At 41.6% G+C, this 18,847-nt stretch overlaps 2 protein-coding genes across 2 annotated transcripts in view; both read left to right on the top strand.

Moving 5' to 3' along the window:
* rab11fip3 (RAB11 family interacting protein 3 (class II)) overlaps positions 1 to 8,384 on the top strand; it is a 30,315-nt gene extending 21,931 nt beyond the window's left edge. Inside the window, exons 6-13 of the mRNA XM_061094587.1 lie at positions 2,264 to 2,299; positions 2,444 to 2,537; positions 2,715 to 2,959; positions 3,428 to 3,509; positions 3,626 to 3,763; positions 3,923 to 4,078; positions 4,384 to 4,524; positions 4,621 to 8,384. Of these exons, the coding sequence (XP_060950570.1) occupies positions 2,264 to 2,299; positions 2,444 to 2,537; positions 2,715 to 2,959; positions 3,428 to 3,509; positions 3,626 to 3,763; positions 3,923 to 4,078; positions 4,384 to 4,524; positions 4,621 to 4,734 (1,006 nt within the window). The 3' untranslated portion in view covers positions 4,735 to 8,384. The remainder of the gene's footprint in view (positions 1 to 2,263; positions 2,300 to 2,443; positions 2,538 to 2,714; positions 2,960 to 3,427; positions 3,510 to 3,625; positions 3,764 to 3,922; positions 4,079 to 4,383; positions 4,525 to 4,620) is intronic.
* Positions 8,385 to 9,537: 1,153 nt separating this feature from the next.
* On the top strand, positions 9,538 to 17,506 carry telo2 (TEL2, telomere maintenance 2, homolog (S. cerevisiae)). The gene is made up of 21 exons (XM_061094990.1): positions 9,538 to 9,837; positions 10,089 to 10,429; positions 10,973 to 11,250; positions 11,352 to 11,420; positions 11,992 to 12,139; positions 12,246 to 12,348; positions 12,438 to 12,506; positions 12,590 to 12,731; positions 12,855 to 12,991; positions 13,242 to 13,330; positions 13,736 to 13,834; positions 13,940 to 14,028; positions 14,123 to 14,214; positions 14,303 to 14,419; positions 14,518 to 14,589; positions 14,698 to 14,868; positions 14,964 to 15,055; positions 15,147 to 15,246; positions 15,551 to 15,615; positions 15,777 to 15,892; positions 17,026 to 17,506. Exons 2-21 carry the CDS (start codon positions 10,089 to 10,091, stop codon positions 17,145 to 17,147), a joined length of 2,511 nt encoding a protein of 836 aa, XP_060950973.1. The 5' UTR covers positions 9,538 to 9,837; the 3' UTR covers positions 17,148 to 17,506.
* Positions 17,507 to 18,847: the final 1,341 nt, after the last annotated feature.

Below are 18,847 nucleotides of genomic sequence, written 5' to 3'. Positions count from 1 at the left end.
ACTCTGCTGTGGATTTCACTAACACTCCCCGCACCTTCAGGCTCTGGTACTAACAACCGTCTCAGGTGATCCGATCATAAGTGGACAGCTCAAAATACAGATGTGAACGCAATGAGGATGCATTTGAGTTCCCATCACTCAGAAGTGGTGTTTGACGCATTTCGCTGTGGGCAAATGCATCCAGAGCCACGTAAGATGAAGCTCCCACTCATCTGAGATCCTCCAACTCGCTACAGTTTCATAATGAACCAGAAGTAGTTTTACACCTCTCAGCTTTTCACATAAACTGAATTATTTGTGGCTACTGCACAGTATCAACACTCATCGCCACAACTTGAATTATCCATTCATCCTTATCCAAGGGCCCAGGGAAGTGCAGTGTCGAATTTGAAGCGATTTGGACACGCGATACACTCAATATTTATAAACTTTGAATAAACAGCGCTCTGTACCAGTGGAGGCTGGGACTCATCAATATAAGTGACGTTGTTGCAACAACAGCTTGTTCACGACAACTGCATCGACGACTGACTCTCCCGTTTTGTGCAGCAGCTGTGGCGCAGCTTCAGGGTTCTGTGGACCCTGTCCTGCAGCCGGTTCTGCCCAATTACAGCACGTCGATTTTAAAGTTTCAGAAAAAAGCTACAGCTAGAATTAACATAGGCCAAGCAAACAACACATTACAAACAGACGTGTGTACAATGGACACTGCCCTAGTTTATTTTCAAATGAGTAAAATATAATGTAATTGTAAAAGCTGTGCCCAGTGCATTGAGTCACTCAGCCCCTCCTGGCGCTGCTCTCTCTCCCTCTCACACTCACACAAACACATTGACAATGGATCTCTCTGAATAGTCAGACTGGCTAAAAATATAATTTGTTAGTTTGAATGACGTACGTGTTTAATTGCACATCGTGCGGTGAAGTGAGACTGAACTGAAACTTGGAGCTTCCCACTTCTCATTGAATCACCTACGAGCGATGTTAGACCAGGTGTGACCAGGACCTCAGAGGTGTCCTTTCCCACCTCAGTGCACCCCCCCCCCCCACACCTTTCTCACCTTCTTGTCCGCCACTCACCACTTCCTCCTCCTCTTCCTCCTTGTTTTCCTCTTTCCAGCGCACCTGCTCCTCTCCCTGACCGCTTTCAGAGCTTCCTCAGGGAGGAAGCGCTGGACTTTTTCTGTAGCCAGTGTCACAAACAAATAAGTCGTCTCGAGGACCTCTCCACCCGCCTCAATTTCCTAGAGATGACTAGGTAACAAATCATTCACAACCCGCAACCATTCCAACCTGTGTGAATGTGTTTGCAGTGCTCTATAGAGGTGTTCTCATAATGCGTGCATGTTGAAGTAGCAACAACATGGTGTGTGTGTGTTTTGTTATGGACTGCACATTCTCACGCTATCACATTGTGGTGTATTTTGTGGGTTGTTTTAGGCCCTTCATACATCACACTGTTTCGCAGTCTGTTTATCATCTGCACCCTGTTTTTGCAGTGTTAGCATTTATTGATGGAAAACCTCACTTAAGGAATTTCAGTGGCTACTTTGCACCTTTTACATGGTGTATGCTGGTTCCTTCCCATTGTTTCCATCTTTATAAATTATGATTTGTCACCCATACATAATAAAGTGTTCATTTTGAGATGAATAGATCATTTATACCTGTTAGTTAGTTTGAAGGATGTTGTAGAAATAATAAATTATGGGTATCCCAGGTAAGTAATGTAGGTATTTTTGGATCTTCATTTCATTACCTTCATACTTTATCCAAGTTGCCAGCTTGTAGTGGAGTAAAGCTTTAAAAAAAAAAAAAAAAAAAAGCTTTTATTGGAACAACTTGCTGATCCAGGATTATTGACCATTAGCTGTATTACTGAATGTTATTAACAGTGAAATCCGATTTCATCTATTTACCACCTTATGTAAATCTGAGCGAGGGCATAGGTCACATCAGAACTTAAAAATATGAGATAACTAGCATAAAAAAAATGAAATCTATCAAACACCAAATTGAGATACAGTTTTCGAAGTTTGTATGATTCAATCTGTCACAGGTCAAACTAATCCTAGATCAGACGTTGTGTGTGTTGGATTGCTGTGATGTGATCATTTTGTAGAGGATGTTTTGTCATAAATCTAGTACCCAGCACAAGAGGGGCTCGGGGTGGATAAGAGGACCATCAGGAGATGGTATCTCTTTCCTCTATCCTTTTTCTCTTCCTGACCATCTTTCCTGTTGTTCTATTTCCCCGATCCAGTGCTGGTAAGAGGCTGTCCAGCAAGAAAGTAGCAAGGTAAAATAAAAAATTGCTCTGATTCCAGTCATACTCACAATATGAATACTTTGAATAAAATGTGAATGCAGTGAGAAAACCACAGTTTATAAAATGTGAACTGGCTCCATGGAGTTAAGTGTTTTTTTCAATCTCCACTTACAGAAATCTCCTCCAGAACAGCTCCATGACTCTGGACACCATGAGCGACTTAACGCGGGACATCCTGGAGCTCGCTGACAATGACATCACAGACAAGGTGACAAAGTGAACCTGCCTATGAATCCCACCGGTTACATACATTCATACATTACAGTTTTCACCTGTTAAATGCAGGAGGATAATTTCACATTGGCTGCAACACATTGTAGTTGAGAACCCTAATAACACCTTTTCATTTGTCTTTCGCTAACCATGAAATGTCTACCTTTCCCAGGTGCTCCTCCTCGAGCGTCGAGTGGCCGAGCTGGAGAAGGAGTCGGAGGCCTCGGGGGAGCAGCACACGCGGCTGCGCCAGGAGAACCTTCATCTAGTGCACCGGGCCAACGCCCTGGAGGAGCAACTGAAGGAGCAGGAGGTCCATGCGGACGAGCAGCTACAGCAAGAGACCCGTCGCCACAAGGAGGCGCTGAGCAAGCTGGAGAGGGAAGGAGGGCTGGAGGAGGAAAACCTGCAGGCCAGGTGGGCACTTGAGAGGCGATCTGAATGTTTGCACTATGTCTTTAGAGGCAAAGAAATTTTTTAAAAACATATTCATTCATTGTACATAAATCAAGTGCCATTCTTTGCCTGTGCCACATGGTTTATTAAATACAATTCTGTCCCTCTGTATGAATACCATACAAAACAATCCTGTCATTATCAGCCATTTTGACGTTTTTAAAATGTAAGTTTCTCCTTTAAATGTGTTAAGGTTTTGCTTGTTGATGTGTTTGATTTAATGATGCCTTGAAAACCCATTTCTGATTGTGATGCCAGAGCTTGACTAACTGGTTGTTGGAGGAGTAAGGCCTCCATACTGCCACCCTCTGGCAATTACCTGCCACTGATCCTAAGCTGTTTTTTTGGGAATATTGTCAACCTTTAACAAACGGTTTCAGATATATCAGTAGTTGCACTGTAGCTAAGATTTATGTTTTTGTATATTAGGCTGCAACAGCTGGATGAGGAGAACAGTGAGCTTCGGTCCTGTGTTCCTTGTCTACGAGCAAACATTGAGAGACTAGAGGAGGTAAGTGCAGTAATATCTCATCTCATGGTTTGTCTTTATTTTAGGCTCCTACTACAGTTGTTCTCATAGGTTACATGGATGGCTCCTCCTCATCCACACCTTCTTTGTTTTTCCAGGAGAAGAGGAAGCTACAGGATGAGACGGAAGCCATGTCCGACAGACTGCAAGATGAGACGGAGTCCCGCAGGAAGATGGGTGACAAGCTGAGCCACGAGCGCCACCAGAGCCACAAGGAGAAGGAGTGCACGCAAGAGGTTGGGCTGGTTCCTCTATTTGCAAAATAAACAACATGCCGGAAAAAATATTCAAATATAGTCTAGTTACACAGTGACTGTGCCTTTGCCCTTTACCCCTCACATTATGATTCCTAATGACTCAACCAACTGACGTCTCCTTGTGTGTCTCTGCCACAGCTAATTGAAGATCTACGTAAACAGCTGGAGCATCTACAGTTGTACAAGTTGGAAGCTGAAGCGAAAAGAGGGCGCACACCTGGTGCAGGGCTGCAGGAGTACCAGTCCCGCACCCGCGAGGCCGAACTGGAGCAAGAGATCAGACGACTCAAACAGGTAATATCCCAAGAATAGAATAGAAAGCCTTCATTGTCATTTAATTGTAGAAAACACAATGACATTAAGAGTGCTAATTGGTTGGTGCATACAAGTTAAAAATAACAGATTCTATACAATATATGACGCAGTTAAAACAATTTTATAGAGAGAAAAGAAATAAATGTAAAGTTCCATCGTCCCATGCCTCTTTACACGTGTTATGTTGTCTCATTATATCACTATTCGGTTTTGACATGGAAGAATGATGTAGCATCTCGCCTTCAATGTTTTGTGACGCGTTCCATTTGCCTCCACCTCTGCAGGACAACCGCAGCCTGAAGGATCAGAATGACGAGTTAAACGGCCAGATCATCAACCTGAGCATCCAGGGAGCCAAGAACCTGATGTCGGCCTCTTTCTCCGACTCCCTGGCAGCTGAGATCAGCTCTGTGTCTCGCTCAGAGGTAGGTTATTAGAAAACAAACAGGATGAACATATCCATGACCGGTTCCCCTTTTATTTGAATAATCTCCACTGATTTCTGTCTTTCTGTTTTCTAGCTGATGGATGCTATCCACAAACAAGAGGAGATCAACTACAGACTCCAGGACTACATCGACAAAATCATCGTGGCCATCATGGAGTGCAACCCCTTCATCCTGGAGGTCAAATAGACTCCACACAGCCTGAGGGCCACTCGGAGTGAGGTCACTGGCTGTTTAAAACATACTGGAAACTTTGCTGAAAGAGAACTACCCGGAGAGGATGTAAAAATATTTGGACGTCGTTTTGGTAGAAATAATACCACAACGCACTCAATTCATCCAGCACCCCCCCACCTCAAAAATGAATAATTTATCAAGTCCATGGCTGTCAGTGGAAAAATAAGCTATTTTGAGTTAAACATCCCTTAAGTCTGTTCTTATTTGTGAGTAAATGCGTTTGCCCTCCTGAAAACACTTGGGTTCTGGTGACTCCCATGTATTTGGCTAGAGGGACCTGATTCGAATGAATGTTTGAGAGGTTAGTGATGAGAGAAGAAATCTACCCTGCCCCCTTCCCCCCCGAACCAGTGTTGATGTTTGATTGAGCTAAAAAACAAACAAACAGGACAATTATACTTAAAGGCCTTAAATGAAAGGTGATACATGAATTAAACACACCATACTCGCCTCAGTTCAGTCAGTGGGCTGAGATCTCCTGATCCAGGCTGAGTCGTGTTTTCTTCACAAAGAGAGGAAGCCGTATGAAGCTCTGATCAGGAGACGAGTAGGTTTGGTGGTTAAAACGTTAAAAGCTTGCTGTGCTGCCTAATAGTCCCTATAACACTGTGTTCTGTCCACCCAAGCTCTTTCCAGTGAACCCAAGCGAGGGAAGTTTCTAGGGGTTGAGGTAGAGAAATCCCCGAGGGTATCGTGTGTGTTTGTTTGAGGTGTTCTGTGTTACTTAAAGGTTTTGAAAAAGCTCGGTGACACGAGAAGCATAACGAGAATGGCCCAGTCGTTCTTGAAACTCTCCCAAATGAAGGAACGCGGTGGTTTTATAATGTGCTTCATCGTCTCATTTATCTTTTACAATGAAACAGGGTCCCGGAGCTCAGGTGGGCTGTGAGCTTCATGTGGAAAATTGACTACGTCTCCCCGTCACTCCCTGGCACAAAAACCTATGTCACTAAATCTATAACGACTGTAACTGACATAATCTTACCACCTCATCACTTTATAAAACTCTGCAAACACTTGAATTTAGCATGAAGGGAAACTGCTGAGTGATTCTGGGAGTTGTAGTTAAAGTTTTCTCAGCCCACCTGATCCCAGTGTTGTCTTGTTGAGTGAAAGCGACGGAGAGCATTCAGGTTACCAATGTTTTTTTTTAATTTTCCGGTCTTTGCTGCACAAGCGGTTTATTGTCAGTAAAAATGTAACGCGTGACTGAAAACTGCTGACATCCTGGAGGTTGTACTTTGCACTAAGTTTTGTTTTTGATTTCTTTATTGTTGATAAAAAAAAATGTTTTATTATGAAGGGATCAAATGTCAAATTGAATATATTTGAGGCTGCGTGAAGATGATAGAATGTTGGACTTGTTGCTACAGACACACCAGAGAAAGTAAGGGGCTGGTGGGTGTGCTGCAGGAGAAAAAGAAAGCCCATCACACTATTCATAATGCCATGTTGGAAATATTAGAGAATACTACAAAAATCTGTTTTCACTCGAATCCTATTTTTACAGTCTTCATATGAGCTTTTTCCCTGACTATCGGCCAGTTTTGTTGTTTTTCGGACCTGATCTGCTTAGTATTGAAAAGACAGGCGGACTTGTGGAGTAATAATCCTTGACGAGAACGTTGACATTAATGCAAAGCAGGTAAAACAAACCTGCTTCTTTATTTCCTCCTCTGCTCAAGCATCATCTGCATATTTGGAGTGACGCCGTGCTTGAGCGGCCTCGATTCTTCTGGACGTTTCTTTCTGACACAGAAACTGGACACTAAGTGTCGGATTCACCCACCAGATATCTTGACGGAGTTATCACCTCGGAGGTGGTTTTTGTCCAAACAGTATGGCGTTCAGCACCAGTATGCTAAAAAAGGAATTCCTATTTTCCACCCTTTTCACCTACGGAATCCTCTCTCACTTCTCCTCTTCACCTGCCACTCCCTTGAGAAAAAATGGCCTTGGATGTAAATTACTTGTACATGTAAAGTTTTTCTACACTCATTCTAGATTCTAGGTATTTTTATAGCCAGAAGAGGAAAGAACATTTCTTCTTCTTGTCTAATGCTGAGAGACAGCTGCCTGTATTCTTCTCTAGCATGTAGCGTGTACAGTATCTGTTTATTTTTCTCTCTCCTTTTAAAATCACCCGCAGATATTTATTCATCATTCGACACAAACACAACTCACGACTCTGATCTGTTCCGCCGAGAATATATTTGTACATTTTTTGAATTTCACAAGGGGAGATCACTAACTCATGGTGAGCTATTCTGTGGGAGAATTTATTGAATTAAGAGACACGTTTTGAAGTGTTATCGTCTCCATCGAATGAAAAGGCTTGAACGTGACCTGCTCTTGAAAGGTCGTTTGTCGAGGTCGTCGCACTCTTCCGTTGCGCTGATGCAGCTTTGACCTCATCAGGGTATTTTTTTTTTTTTTTTGACAAATGGCAGAGTATGCAGTTTCTACTGTTGTCTTCCCAGACGGAGTCAGGCACTGCATGGAAATCGATTTTTATTGTACTTCTCTGATTCCGTTGTTTGACCTATGTTTTGACTGACAAATCATATGCTATAATATCCCATCAGTGGAGTTGTCGGTTGTGAGACTTTGTGATATCTGCACATGACACTGAAAAACCTCATATCCAGGCGCGCTGATTTCAGCTTCCTGCCTTGTAGTGCACTTGGAGGTTCACGTTTAACGCTTCATTTTGTTAGAGTAATGAATCTTTTGTGCTTCTCGAAGAGGAAACACGTGGACACCTGATCACAGCAGACTATATCGCAGTTATTCTTCTCCCTGCTTCATATTTTATTGTCAGCTTTTGACAGATAGTTTGAGGACAACTGGCAGCAGACTAACTTGACATCAGATGAGAGCACAGGCTGATAAAACCATTCCCTTTGAGCAGAGCTGAAGGGGACTGCACTTTAACCAGATCCAGTTTCTCTCTATCGCTTTCAAAAATGACCAAAGACGAGATGTTTGAGCTTAAACTGATCATTTAATCTATCAGGGTCCGTGATCACACTTTTGGTAACACTTGTTCTAATCAATCACAAATTGACAGACACTCAGCTTGCTCTAAAAAAGAAACTTGCCTGCTAGTCCAAACACTGTGCCTCTGTGTCTCAAACTTTGCCTCTAAACTAACCTGATGATGAGCCCGGGGAAAAGCACTGACCACACGACTGTCAGTTCGTTAAATTATAACAATGAAAACCTAAACTGTAAATATGAATTGTCATTTTTCTTTTTTTTTGTGGACTTTTCTTTTCTCTCTCTCTCTCTTACAGTCACTTCCAGTGTCCAAAGAAAGTTTGCTCAAGGCACAAACATCACTACTACAGTAGTGCATGGCTTGGGAAGATAAAAAGAGAATCATTGTAGAAAAGAGAAATTATGAAAGTTAAATTTATTCCTATTTTCGAAAAATAAATGTATAAATTATAAAGGTATTGGTTACAGCTGTATATTATTTTTGAAGTTCCCGATCTAATCCTAATTGTTACTGGGGAAATAGAATTTCAGTCATTGTAAAAAGAGAAAATTTAAAGGTTAACAGTGAAAGTAAGATTAGAAAAATAAATGGAATAAAAGCACTCTGTTTGTTGTGTCGTTTTTTACAAGTCAAGTTTACATTTGACTGTTTGTCTGCTGTGTGCATGGACTGTGTAGATCCTGGAGCTTTTCACATTAAACAAATGAGCAATTTCAACCGTACAATTAATTTGACAGACAATTTCAAATGTACAAGGCAAGATCTCACAGTCATTTCCAGTGATGTTACTATTTCTGATTCATGTGTAAGCAAGCTGACCACCAATCTGATAATGACAGAACTGTTTGAACTACAGTCAGAGCCCGGAGGTGTTCAGCCTCCCTCAGCAGGTTTGTTAAACCTTATCCCTCAACAGATATCTGCCTGCTACCTTTCAGCTCCACCTGCATGAGTACTCAACCACTCCTTGTCCTTTTTATAAATTATTATCAACATTATATTATGTAACCTCCTGCAACAGCTAGATTGAAGGACTGAAGCATACGTGTCTTATATTTGTTACAATGTGAGTACAGGTGTACAATACTTATTTTGTATTTGTTAATTTTTTACTTGTCAATATTCAGTTGGTAACTATTGAGTTACCAACTGAATATTCCATTCCCTTATTGCCAATATATCTTTTACAAAAATATTATTTTGTATTATTAATGATTCAAACCAGGTATTTGTTACCACTTGAGCTAATGAGCTGTTGCATTGTATAAAAACAAGTTAATACAATTTCAATAGGGCCTCACTGTCTGTCAGTGCCCGTCAGTGCCTGTCGGTGCTCGGGCCCTAATTATGGATATGTGCAAAGCAATTGAATTGAGTTGCTGTTGAATACAATATTATTTATAAAATAAATATTTCTGAGAAAGATGGGAATAAAAGTGATTGATATTGGTTGAATTCACAATTTGCATGATTTAGCATAAAATTGTAAAAATATCAGTCATTTCCAAAAATATTATTCAACTATTAAGATTATTGACTGGCTTATGATTCTTTTTTAAAGTTGCATATTATTTGAAGTCATTACCTTATATAAGATTGAACAATTGGGAAACACAACGAACATAACGAAATGTTACAAAAACTTTGTCTTCTTGAACGCCACACAGGGAACTTCTGTACCCGGAACCATTTTACGTCTGCTCTTTCCTCACCACGGACGTATTTTGACGGAGGACGCCAGAGGACCAAGCGACACAGCGGGGACAACATGTCACACCAAGACGTCACAGACGCAACCGAGCATTTTACATCGAAAAGAAAAGTTTGACTCTCACAGCGACTGTAAATAATATAAATATATATATCGTCTGATACAAATGCTAACGACAGGCCCTCAGTTATTCGCCAAGACGTGTAGGAATGTGCTTTTAGATTATTTTCATTGACGAATTATGTTTTAAAACGTTATTACCGTCAGCTACAGGATAAAAGGGAGAGTTCACCTAAAATTATACTGAACGTAATTCTTCATTGCACCAGTGAAGGTCCAAAAGGTAACGATGCTATAAGCAGCTTCATGACAAACATGCTAACGGTTCATCACTATAACTCACAGATTTATCTATGAACTGTTAGTCTCATATGTGTGCTGTGTTTTGAGCTAGCTATTCAATTGTGAGTTATAATAATTTGAGTTATCTATTATTGTTGAATCATGTTTCTTAATTTACAGCTATTTTTGATCAGCTAGTTTCTTCTGTGTGCTGTTTTTAAATGTCCCTTTGCTGTTATTTTCTTCTCCCAGATGGACTCACTCCCCCCTGACACCGAGGTCCGTGTGGTGGTGGCCCAGTGTTTCCGCACACTCGCCACATCCACAGACGACAAAGACATTGTTGCTGCTCTTCAAACGCTCCACTCTCACCTGGACGAGGGATCAGAGAGCAGGACCGGCTCAGCTCAGCGGGCGGAGTTCAGGAGAGCTCACTACACTCGCACCCTCCAGTGCCTGGTCAGCAACATCCAGGCCGACTGGGTGCACAGCCTCCCAGCAGCCCAGCGCACAGACCTGTGGGACGGCCTGTTTCTCCAGGGGCCGCCGGAGCAGGCTCTGTTGGTGCTGATGGAGGGAATAACAGCTCTGAGGTGAGAACTGCTGGAAGAGAGAGACACATATTTGATCATTGGTCGATTCCACAATAACTATGTTGTCCATGCAGTAGGGACGGGAATCGGCAGGGACCTCCCGATACGATACTATCACGATACTTAGGTGGCGATATGATATGTATTGCGATTCTGTGGGTGATTCTGTGGGCTATAGCCCCTGTCAACTGCACACAAACTTAGAGATTAAGAAATGTATGCCACTTAGGCTACTTTTAAACAATAAATAAAAGGTAAATTAAATAGAATGAATAAAAGTTAACTTAAAATATAAACTTTGAAATAAACAAAAAGTAGGCTATTGTTGTTTGCATGTAGGCGATACAAAGCTAGTGGCCAACATGCTCTGGGGTGATGTTGCTCCCTCCCATATATCCCCCCCCCCCCCCACATAAACCAATAAATATGTTTTAAAAAAAAAAAAAAATCGATTTGGGAGGCAGCACAACGTTTTAAAATCGTCATTCACAAGAATCGCGATTTGTAACTGAATCGATTTTTCCCCCCATCCCTACCATGCAGTCCCAGCACCAATCTGGACCACCTGGTTAGCATCACTGAGAAGTTCCTCCAGCGTGGACGCCTCGCCGACCTGCTCTGGTCGCACTGTCTGGAGACGGCTCCCTCTGACTCCCCCCAGCTCCGGGAGACACTGCTGGGGCGCATCGTGGCGCTGCCGGACCTCACGGCCAACAAGCTGCAACGCAACAACAAGCCACTCTTTCTTCCTCAGCAGTACTACCCGCTACTTGCCACAGAGATGCTCACTGCCCTGGAGCGGACCTGCCAGGCTCTGAAAGGTGAGAGAACGCCTTATTGGCGCTTAACAACAATCAGAGATCTTGTAAAGATGCATTGTGTTTGTGGATAAACTGTAACTGTAATTGTTTGTGTGTGACAGATGGCACAGACTGCTCCTTAACTTTCGTGGCTCAGACACTAGGAAAAGTGTGTATCCAGGGGCACAGCGGTGAGTTTTAACTACATAAAGAAAAGTTCTAATCACGGTAATAATATATGTACCAAAAATACAATCTATGAATACAACAAAAAATTTTAACAATTTATCAACTTTACTTACATATTCTGGCAACTCCGAGCATAGTATTTGTCCAAGCCATTTCTTTTTTTACAATTTTTGTGTATTTCATATAATATTATTACATATATATTGGGGGTTTGGAATATGTCACCTTGAGCTCAGGAGAACTGTAATGCAATTTTTTGAGAATTAAGCAGTTAATGTAATAAATAATTATAAGAAATGAGAAATAATCATTAATTGAAGCCAATATTCTTTGAAAGTGTAATAGACAATCTTGATGAAGTTTGATAGGCATAACTAGCATCCATGTTATTAAATTTCATGGATGTTGACACCTGATTATGGTTAAATAATCAGTTTAGTCATACCAAACGATTCCTGTCTCTTGTAGTTTATTGAATGATGGTTTTCTCATCGAAAATATTGGACCTCTGATTATTTATTGCCACACAATCCCTTATGTTCTTCTCTGGTTTGCGTTTTTTTCTCTCCACAGATGTGTTCCTGGCAGTTCTGGCTCCTCGGCTGTCCGCCTGCACACACTCGGACATGGTGTGGCAGAGGGTTTGCTGGAAGCTGCTGGAGAACGTTCCACAGCGATGGATAGAGAGTGTGCTCACCGGACTGGTGCAGGCTGTCAGGGGGTAAGCTGGTTATAGTCTCACTCAGGCTGGGACACTCATGTGTATTTCAACAGCCAGCAGTTCTTCTGGCTTGTACTGATCCAAGTCTCTTTCCTCCTCATTTCAGGCCTGAAGCTTTTGGACGGATAATTGGGAATCTAGTGTTGAAGAATAAAAAGGCTGAGTTCGTCATCACTCATAAATTGCTCTTACTACAGTATAAATATGAGGTAAGATGTTTGCTAACAGCGTGATAAGAAATCATATGTGCATTCTATAAACACAGTATCATGTGACATATAATTGTTCTTTCCCCCAGACTAAAGTCTTGAGAATTGTTTTGGGTTACCTCGCAGCAGACAGAGAGCGAAGGCCACTGCTCATACAGGTGAGTGTACAGTATAGTATGTTCATCAGCTTAATAATATGCATGTATAGAACATTTTTAATGTATATGTGTTTGTTTGTCAGGTGTTGCGGTCGGTGTCCCAGGCCTGGGCTAACCCCAGTGCAGTGAAACACACGCCTCTCGAGCAGCAGATGTATGTGAGCAAGGCCTTACTGCTGAGTGTGAACCTGATGAGAGACTCTGAGCTACTGGAGCTACGTTCAGGTACGCGATCAGGCATCACCTGAAACACAAGATGTAGCAGCAGCAGTAATACGTTCACACAAACAGAAAGAGGTTGTTGCTTCACTGATCTCTCCATTTGCTGCTGCGTGCCTCTTTCCTCAGAACTGCTTCAGTGTATGCTCGGTGGCATGCAGAGCCACCTGGACAGCAATGTGGTGCAAATCCGGCGTGTGGGCATGGTGGTGGGGGAGTGCCTGAGCGCTCGCATGGATATCCATGGAACCAAGCTCAAATTTGAGGTACAGTTGATTTGACATTAGCACAAAACAATGATGTAGCATATAACCAGGGCTGCATTTGAATTAGAAACATCCGCTGCATCAAAGCAAGCACTCCTACTTTCTCCCACAGAATCTAAAGAACCACATAATGTTGCATTATCTTTGCTTTATCCCTCAAACAGTGACATATTCAAAACATTTGATCAGTGACTTGACTGAAATGCCTTTATAAGACCTGTCTCTGACTTTGTGTTCCCTTGTGTTGTAGTACGATCAGGACGAGGAAACTCGTGAGCTGCTTTCTCTAATGACTCCCACCATCACTAGTGACGAACCAGAGCCTCTACCTGTACATGGGTAGGTGTTCTACATCACTGTGACTCAGACATGAACAGAAATTTGCTGCATTCTATTTGGGGAAAGCTCCAGAAAACGTACAGTACAACTAGTAACCTTTAAGTTTTGTCTCATAAATAAGGGGGGGAATTTGAAATTAAACCATCAGTTTAAACATTTTTAAGATTACTCACCTGAAATTCAACTTGTACTGCATCGTGGGAATGATAATTTATAGTTTTAATGTAAATAAAAAAGTAAGAACTATTTTAACTTAATGTTGAGTTTTATAGTGTTGTAAAAAACAGTGTAGACAATCCGAGCATCTAGTAATCTCATTGCTTTAAGATACAATTGGCCAAATCAAATAAAACCATGTCCCTTTTTCTCTTTGGGCTTTGACTTAATGTGATCTGTCATCTGCAGAGTGGATCCTCCAGAAGAGACAAGTGAAGTGACTCCATCTACTCAGAATACATCAGAGCCTCAGTCATCAAAGACAGACCAGGACTCTGACTTGGATAGGTGAGTATAAGTAAAGCAAAACTGTTTAAAGTTTTGGCCGTTTGTTGTTTGTAATGAAGCGATTACTTTGCTGTATTTCTGACCTCGAGTATTTTCTCGTTCAAGTGACGATGAGCTGACTCCCTACGATATGTCTGGAGATCAAGACATGTGTAAAGCGGCGCCGCCACGCTACCTACGAGACTGTCTGGAAAGTACGGCTTCACAGATATTATTTCTTCCACTTAAAGTGATGCAGTGGTTTTAGAATGTTTTGAGACTTATTTCCTCAACTCTCAACCCATCCAGCTTTAATATCATCTGAGGAGCCTGTGCGTGTGGAGCTCAGTCTGAGAGTTGCTGAGAGCCTGGTGAAGAAGAACGCCTTTGCCACCAAAGAGGTGAGACTGCATGACCAAAACCATGACAACACTAAAAGGAACCGTGATTTCACATTGATATTCCTATTTATTTGTTATTCTGTTTCAGATCAGCGTCAAGATGACTAAAGTTCTTCTTCACATTGAGGATAAATACAGCATTAATAGCTTCCTGAGGCTCAGACAGGCAGCGATGGTGGCTCTCGCTGCCACTGACTCTATCCCTGTATGTTCTTCCCCTTCACTCTCAGCACTGTGTAGCTTCCTATCAGAAGTATTTGATCTGAAGTCCATTTTTGAATATCTGTTCTGTCTTGTTGCTAGGTGACGGAGTACTTGACTGCAGAGTTTTATTCCTTAAACTACAGTCTTCGCCAGCGGCTGGATATCTTGGAGGTAAAAGTAACGCCTTCTTTACTTTTAATAACTGGCGTGTACTTTCACCAATCTTTTGATTACTGCTACAAGTGCGTTGTTGTACTTACTCTTGCTTTGGCTTGTTAGGTCCTTGCTCTGGCCGCTCAGGAGCTCTCCAAACCAATCACTGAAAAAAGAGTTCCATCCATAGGCTCTGCTGCCTTCGCTGATCTGACTCCTTACCCCGGTGACAACCCTGTCCACTGGCGACAGGTAGTGGAGCAGCGGATTCAGAGCAAAACCAAACGCCTCAGCAAGGTACTTGGAGTAGACAGACATTGTTATCTGCCTTTCCAGTAACTGAGTGAAGTCTGACCCCTGAGCTTTCCATTGATTCCTCATATTAACTACAGGGTGCCACACAACCTCCTGCTAAGGCCACTCCGAACCGTTATGCACCTGTTGCTGGACACTTCTTTTTTCCTCTACTCAGGAATTATGACAAGTAAGTGTGTTAACTAAGTTGTACATTCATATTTTCATGCTTAAGTATTGGCATTTAAAAAAAATATTAAAATATAATTGTTTTCTGCAAGGCCTCAGGTGACCTTTGACCTGTTGGGCAGTGACCACCTGGTGCTGGGAAGGTTGATCCACACCTTGGGCCTCTTCGTGCATCTGGCAGTCAACGCACCGGTAGTTTTTAACAACTAACAACGATCCATGCTACGATGACCTGTTTAATCATATATAACTAGAGCTTGATATCTATGTATCTCAGCTGGATGAGCTTTAGTCTAGAAATTTTAGCTTTTCGGTTTTCTGAATAGTATGTTATTGCTTTTTATGATCAGTGTATCTGTGGCCTGTATCAGGTTTCATAGTATTAATTGGTAAAGGACAAAATATTGTGATTGTTGTGGGTGATCGTGTTTATCTCAATATATTTATACATTATAATATTACAATAATGTAACCATGTATGTTTTCTCTCATTCAGGTAGCTGCGCAGATGGGTTGTGCTTTGCTTGACTTTGTGTGGGCAGTGCGTTACCATGCTGACCAGTAAGTATCCTGTATAATCATTCTTTCTGTCAATGTACACCAGTAGCCATTAACAACACTGTAGCGTATTAATCCTAATACACTCGAGATGCTGCACTCACATGCTGTTTTATTATCTTATTTCAGTCTGAGCTTAAACCTGAAATGTGTCTGTGTTGAAGGGTGGTTAGACGAGGTGTCCTCTTCGCTGTCTGCTCTGTGTTTCTGAGCATGCCCAGTCAAAACCTGCTGTTGGACCTCAGCGATCAGCTGTTTGAGACCAGGACCTGGCTGGCAGGTAAGAAAAAACTGCTGGTGACAAAGAAATCTGTCTTTTTCTTAATGGAACGTGGATATAGAAATGAGCAGATTATGGGCAATACATTTCATTAGTCTGTATTTATAAAGTAAAAGTATTTTAAAATACATTCGATCTTTCTCAGTTTTTACAGGATGACAATTTTGAAAGTTAGTGTTGAATTCAGAGTTTATATATTAATAAAATGTAGTTTACATGTTACTTAAAATAGATCAACCATAAAACGCATGGTTCTTATAAATGGACTTGCACCTGCATAATGTCATCCTGTCAGGATGTCCACTGAATTACTCATATCCACACACACACGCACGCACGCACGCACGCACGCACGCACGCACGCACGCACGCACGCACACACACACACACACACACACACACACACACACACACACACACACACACACACACACACACACACACACACACACACACACACACACACACAGCTGGACTGAACATTTCTGGGAAGAAGATGAGGAACCAGGATGTCCTGTACGCAGACTCCCTGTGACGTGATTGGCTCATCATCAGCTGGATTTAGTTCCTTTTCAAACCCTCTGAGGATAAAAGTAGTTTCACATTGGTAGGAGGGACATGTAGTATTGTTAACTTTGCAAAGAAAATGACAGAATTAGAGTTTTAGTTCTTGAGATGTAAACATTTTTTGGTTCCCACTATTGATCCTTATTTTAGGGCTTCCACACATTCTTGTAATATAATCTGAACTTTAGCCCTTAAAAGTTTTAGATACATTAAAATATACAATGTAAGGTCTTTAAAAGTTTAGGTAGACTTAAAATATGTAAACATTCATTTGGCGCTACTAATCTCTTTTCCCAAGAGAAATGTTTTGGCGGGAATGCATCTTTTGGATTTGTAGTCTACAAACCCCATGGTCAGAATTGATCGCAGTACAGTACAGTGGGAAAGTCTCAGTAGTTTGAGAGATAACGTGAGATATTGAGTGTATTTCTCTTCTTGGCACCTTCAAATCATCTTCAATTATGGGGAAGTGTAAGTAATTCTGGGACTTTGATATTCCCTCCTATCAGACGGGATTGACATTAGTATTAAATTAACCCTGTTATTTATGTTGTTTGTGTTGACAGACGTGGCCGAAGGAGACCCGGATGCAGACTGCCGCAGTCTGGCTATACAGAGTCTGGTGCTGCTGGATAAAAGCCTGAAGAAGCAGCTTCAAGATCCACAAGCAATTAGTCTGGAATCATGATCACAGCATCAGGAATGAACAATAAAATGTCTCCTTGATGTGGGTGGGGGGGGGTGGACTGTACCTTCCCTCTTTCTATCCCTCTGCCTCACAAAGCTTGCCCAGGCTGTGGAATCAGGACTCCCTGCCCTGCCTCCTCTTCTCTTCTGGAGAAGCTCGTCCTTGGTGGATTTGGTTGGAGCTCCCCCACCAGCTCCTTGAGAGCCGCATTATCTTTTTCGAGCAACTTCCTGCTCACATTGGCACTTGGTTGTCTCCTTTTACAGAGGCTTGTCATGGACTGGTTGTGATATTCTTGTTATTTGGGATGTGGACCAACATTGTTTGAAAGTTAAAAAAAACCCGTCAGTATGAGAAAGTATTGTACTTATATTTTCATTTAATAAATTCAAGAATAGAAATACACCGAGATCTTTTTTATTGGTTACAAGATGTGAACATATTTCTTTTCTTATTATTGGCCATAGTATTGATATATATAAAACACATATTAATAAGGGGTTTGTTGTTCAGTTAGTTTGAATAGTATGTATAATACACATGAACTATCCATAGATATTTGTTACATAAGTAATTTAATTTAATATCAGGTTGCCTTGTAAAAACTGACAATAGGGACAGATGATGAAATGAGCTTGTACGGCGAACCCTGGCTCATAACTTTATTTTGTCTGGTCTTTAATAAGCACTTTCCAGATTTACTTAATATTAATAATGAAAAACAGATGAAATGAAAGCAACAGATGGAGTCATTCCATTTCTGTGGATATAAAATTTGAACACCGCTTTGATCAACCACTGAATTATATTTTATATATTTAGATCTTATAAAACGTACTGAATTAAATCAAGTCCATAAGAATGCATGGTACCCATTTTCTATAAATAAATATATATATATATATTAATCGAAGGTGAGTACTGTGAAAAATATGTTTAACCCTAAAAAAAAATGTTTCAAGTTGGTTTCAATATAAACTCTGAAATGTATACTGTCTTGAGACATTTATATTATTATCTTTGACACTCGACGGTAGTAGTATTAGTAGCAGATACAGATTTTTAATAGAACTTGTCACATTAGGCCATTTCTGATGAGATGACTTCAAATCTAACGTTATTACCTTCGGACACGACTCGGGTTGTGTTCGTCGTTTTCCGTGGCTCCTCCCCCTCCCCAGCCTTCAGGGGTTGTCAGGGGCAACTGGCAGAGACGCTCCACAGAGGCTCCACAGAAACACTGGAAGTTCCTGTCGAGGTTTGAAGCCGCTTCGAGCTCAGGAAAGTGACTCGACGTCGAACTGAGGAGAAGCGACAGCGACGTGAGTCTTCAGAGCGCCTGACACGACACTTCACCTCATTCTGCGGCTGTGGGAGCCAGTAGTGAATGCTAACTCTGGCTAGCTTAGGCTGCTCAGCTAACGCTAGCCGATATAGCTAACCATGTGTCTTATAATGACAATCACAGCGTTCCAAATGCTTGTCACTGTGGTGAATGCACAGCTCCGTTACCGTCGTTATTGTGTAGCTGTTCCCATAAAGTAAAGTAACGTCATCTACGTCCAGGAGCGTTACATATGGTGACATGATGGATTGTGAATCACTGAGTTAACTAGTTGTTGATTACCTTGCATGTAGAACCCTGGTCAACCAGGCTCTAGCCTCATTCAATATCTGCTACACGGCCATTAACCAGAAAT

This window comes from Limanda limanda, chromosome 21 (genome assembly GCF_963576545.1).
Source record: "Limanda limanda chromosome 21, fLimLim1.1, whole genome shotgun sequence".
Classification (NCBI taxonomy): Eukaryota; Metazoa; Chordata; class Actinopteri; order Pleuronectiformes; family Pleuronectidae; genus Limanda; species Limanda limanda.
This window is presented reverse-complemented; position numbering and strand designations above follow the sequence as displayed.

Excerpts from the sequence above, each read along its gene's own strand:
- telo2 (XM_061094990.1), top strand. The coding sequence starts at position 10,089 with ATGGACTCACTCCCCCCTGACACCGAGGTCCGTGTGGTGGTGGCCCAG. Across the intron at positions 14,029-14,122 it reads CCTACGAGACTGTCTGGAAA|CTTTAATATCATCTGAGGAG; the intron begins GTACGGCTTCAC and ends CAACCCATCCAG. Across the intron at positions 14,420-14,517 it reads CTGCCACTGACTCTATCCCT|GTGACGGAGTACTTGACTGC; the intron begins GTATGTTCTTCC and ends TCTTGTTGCTAG.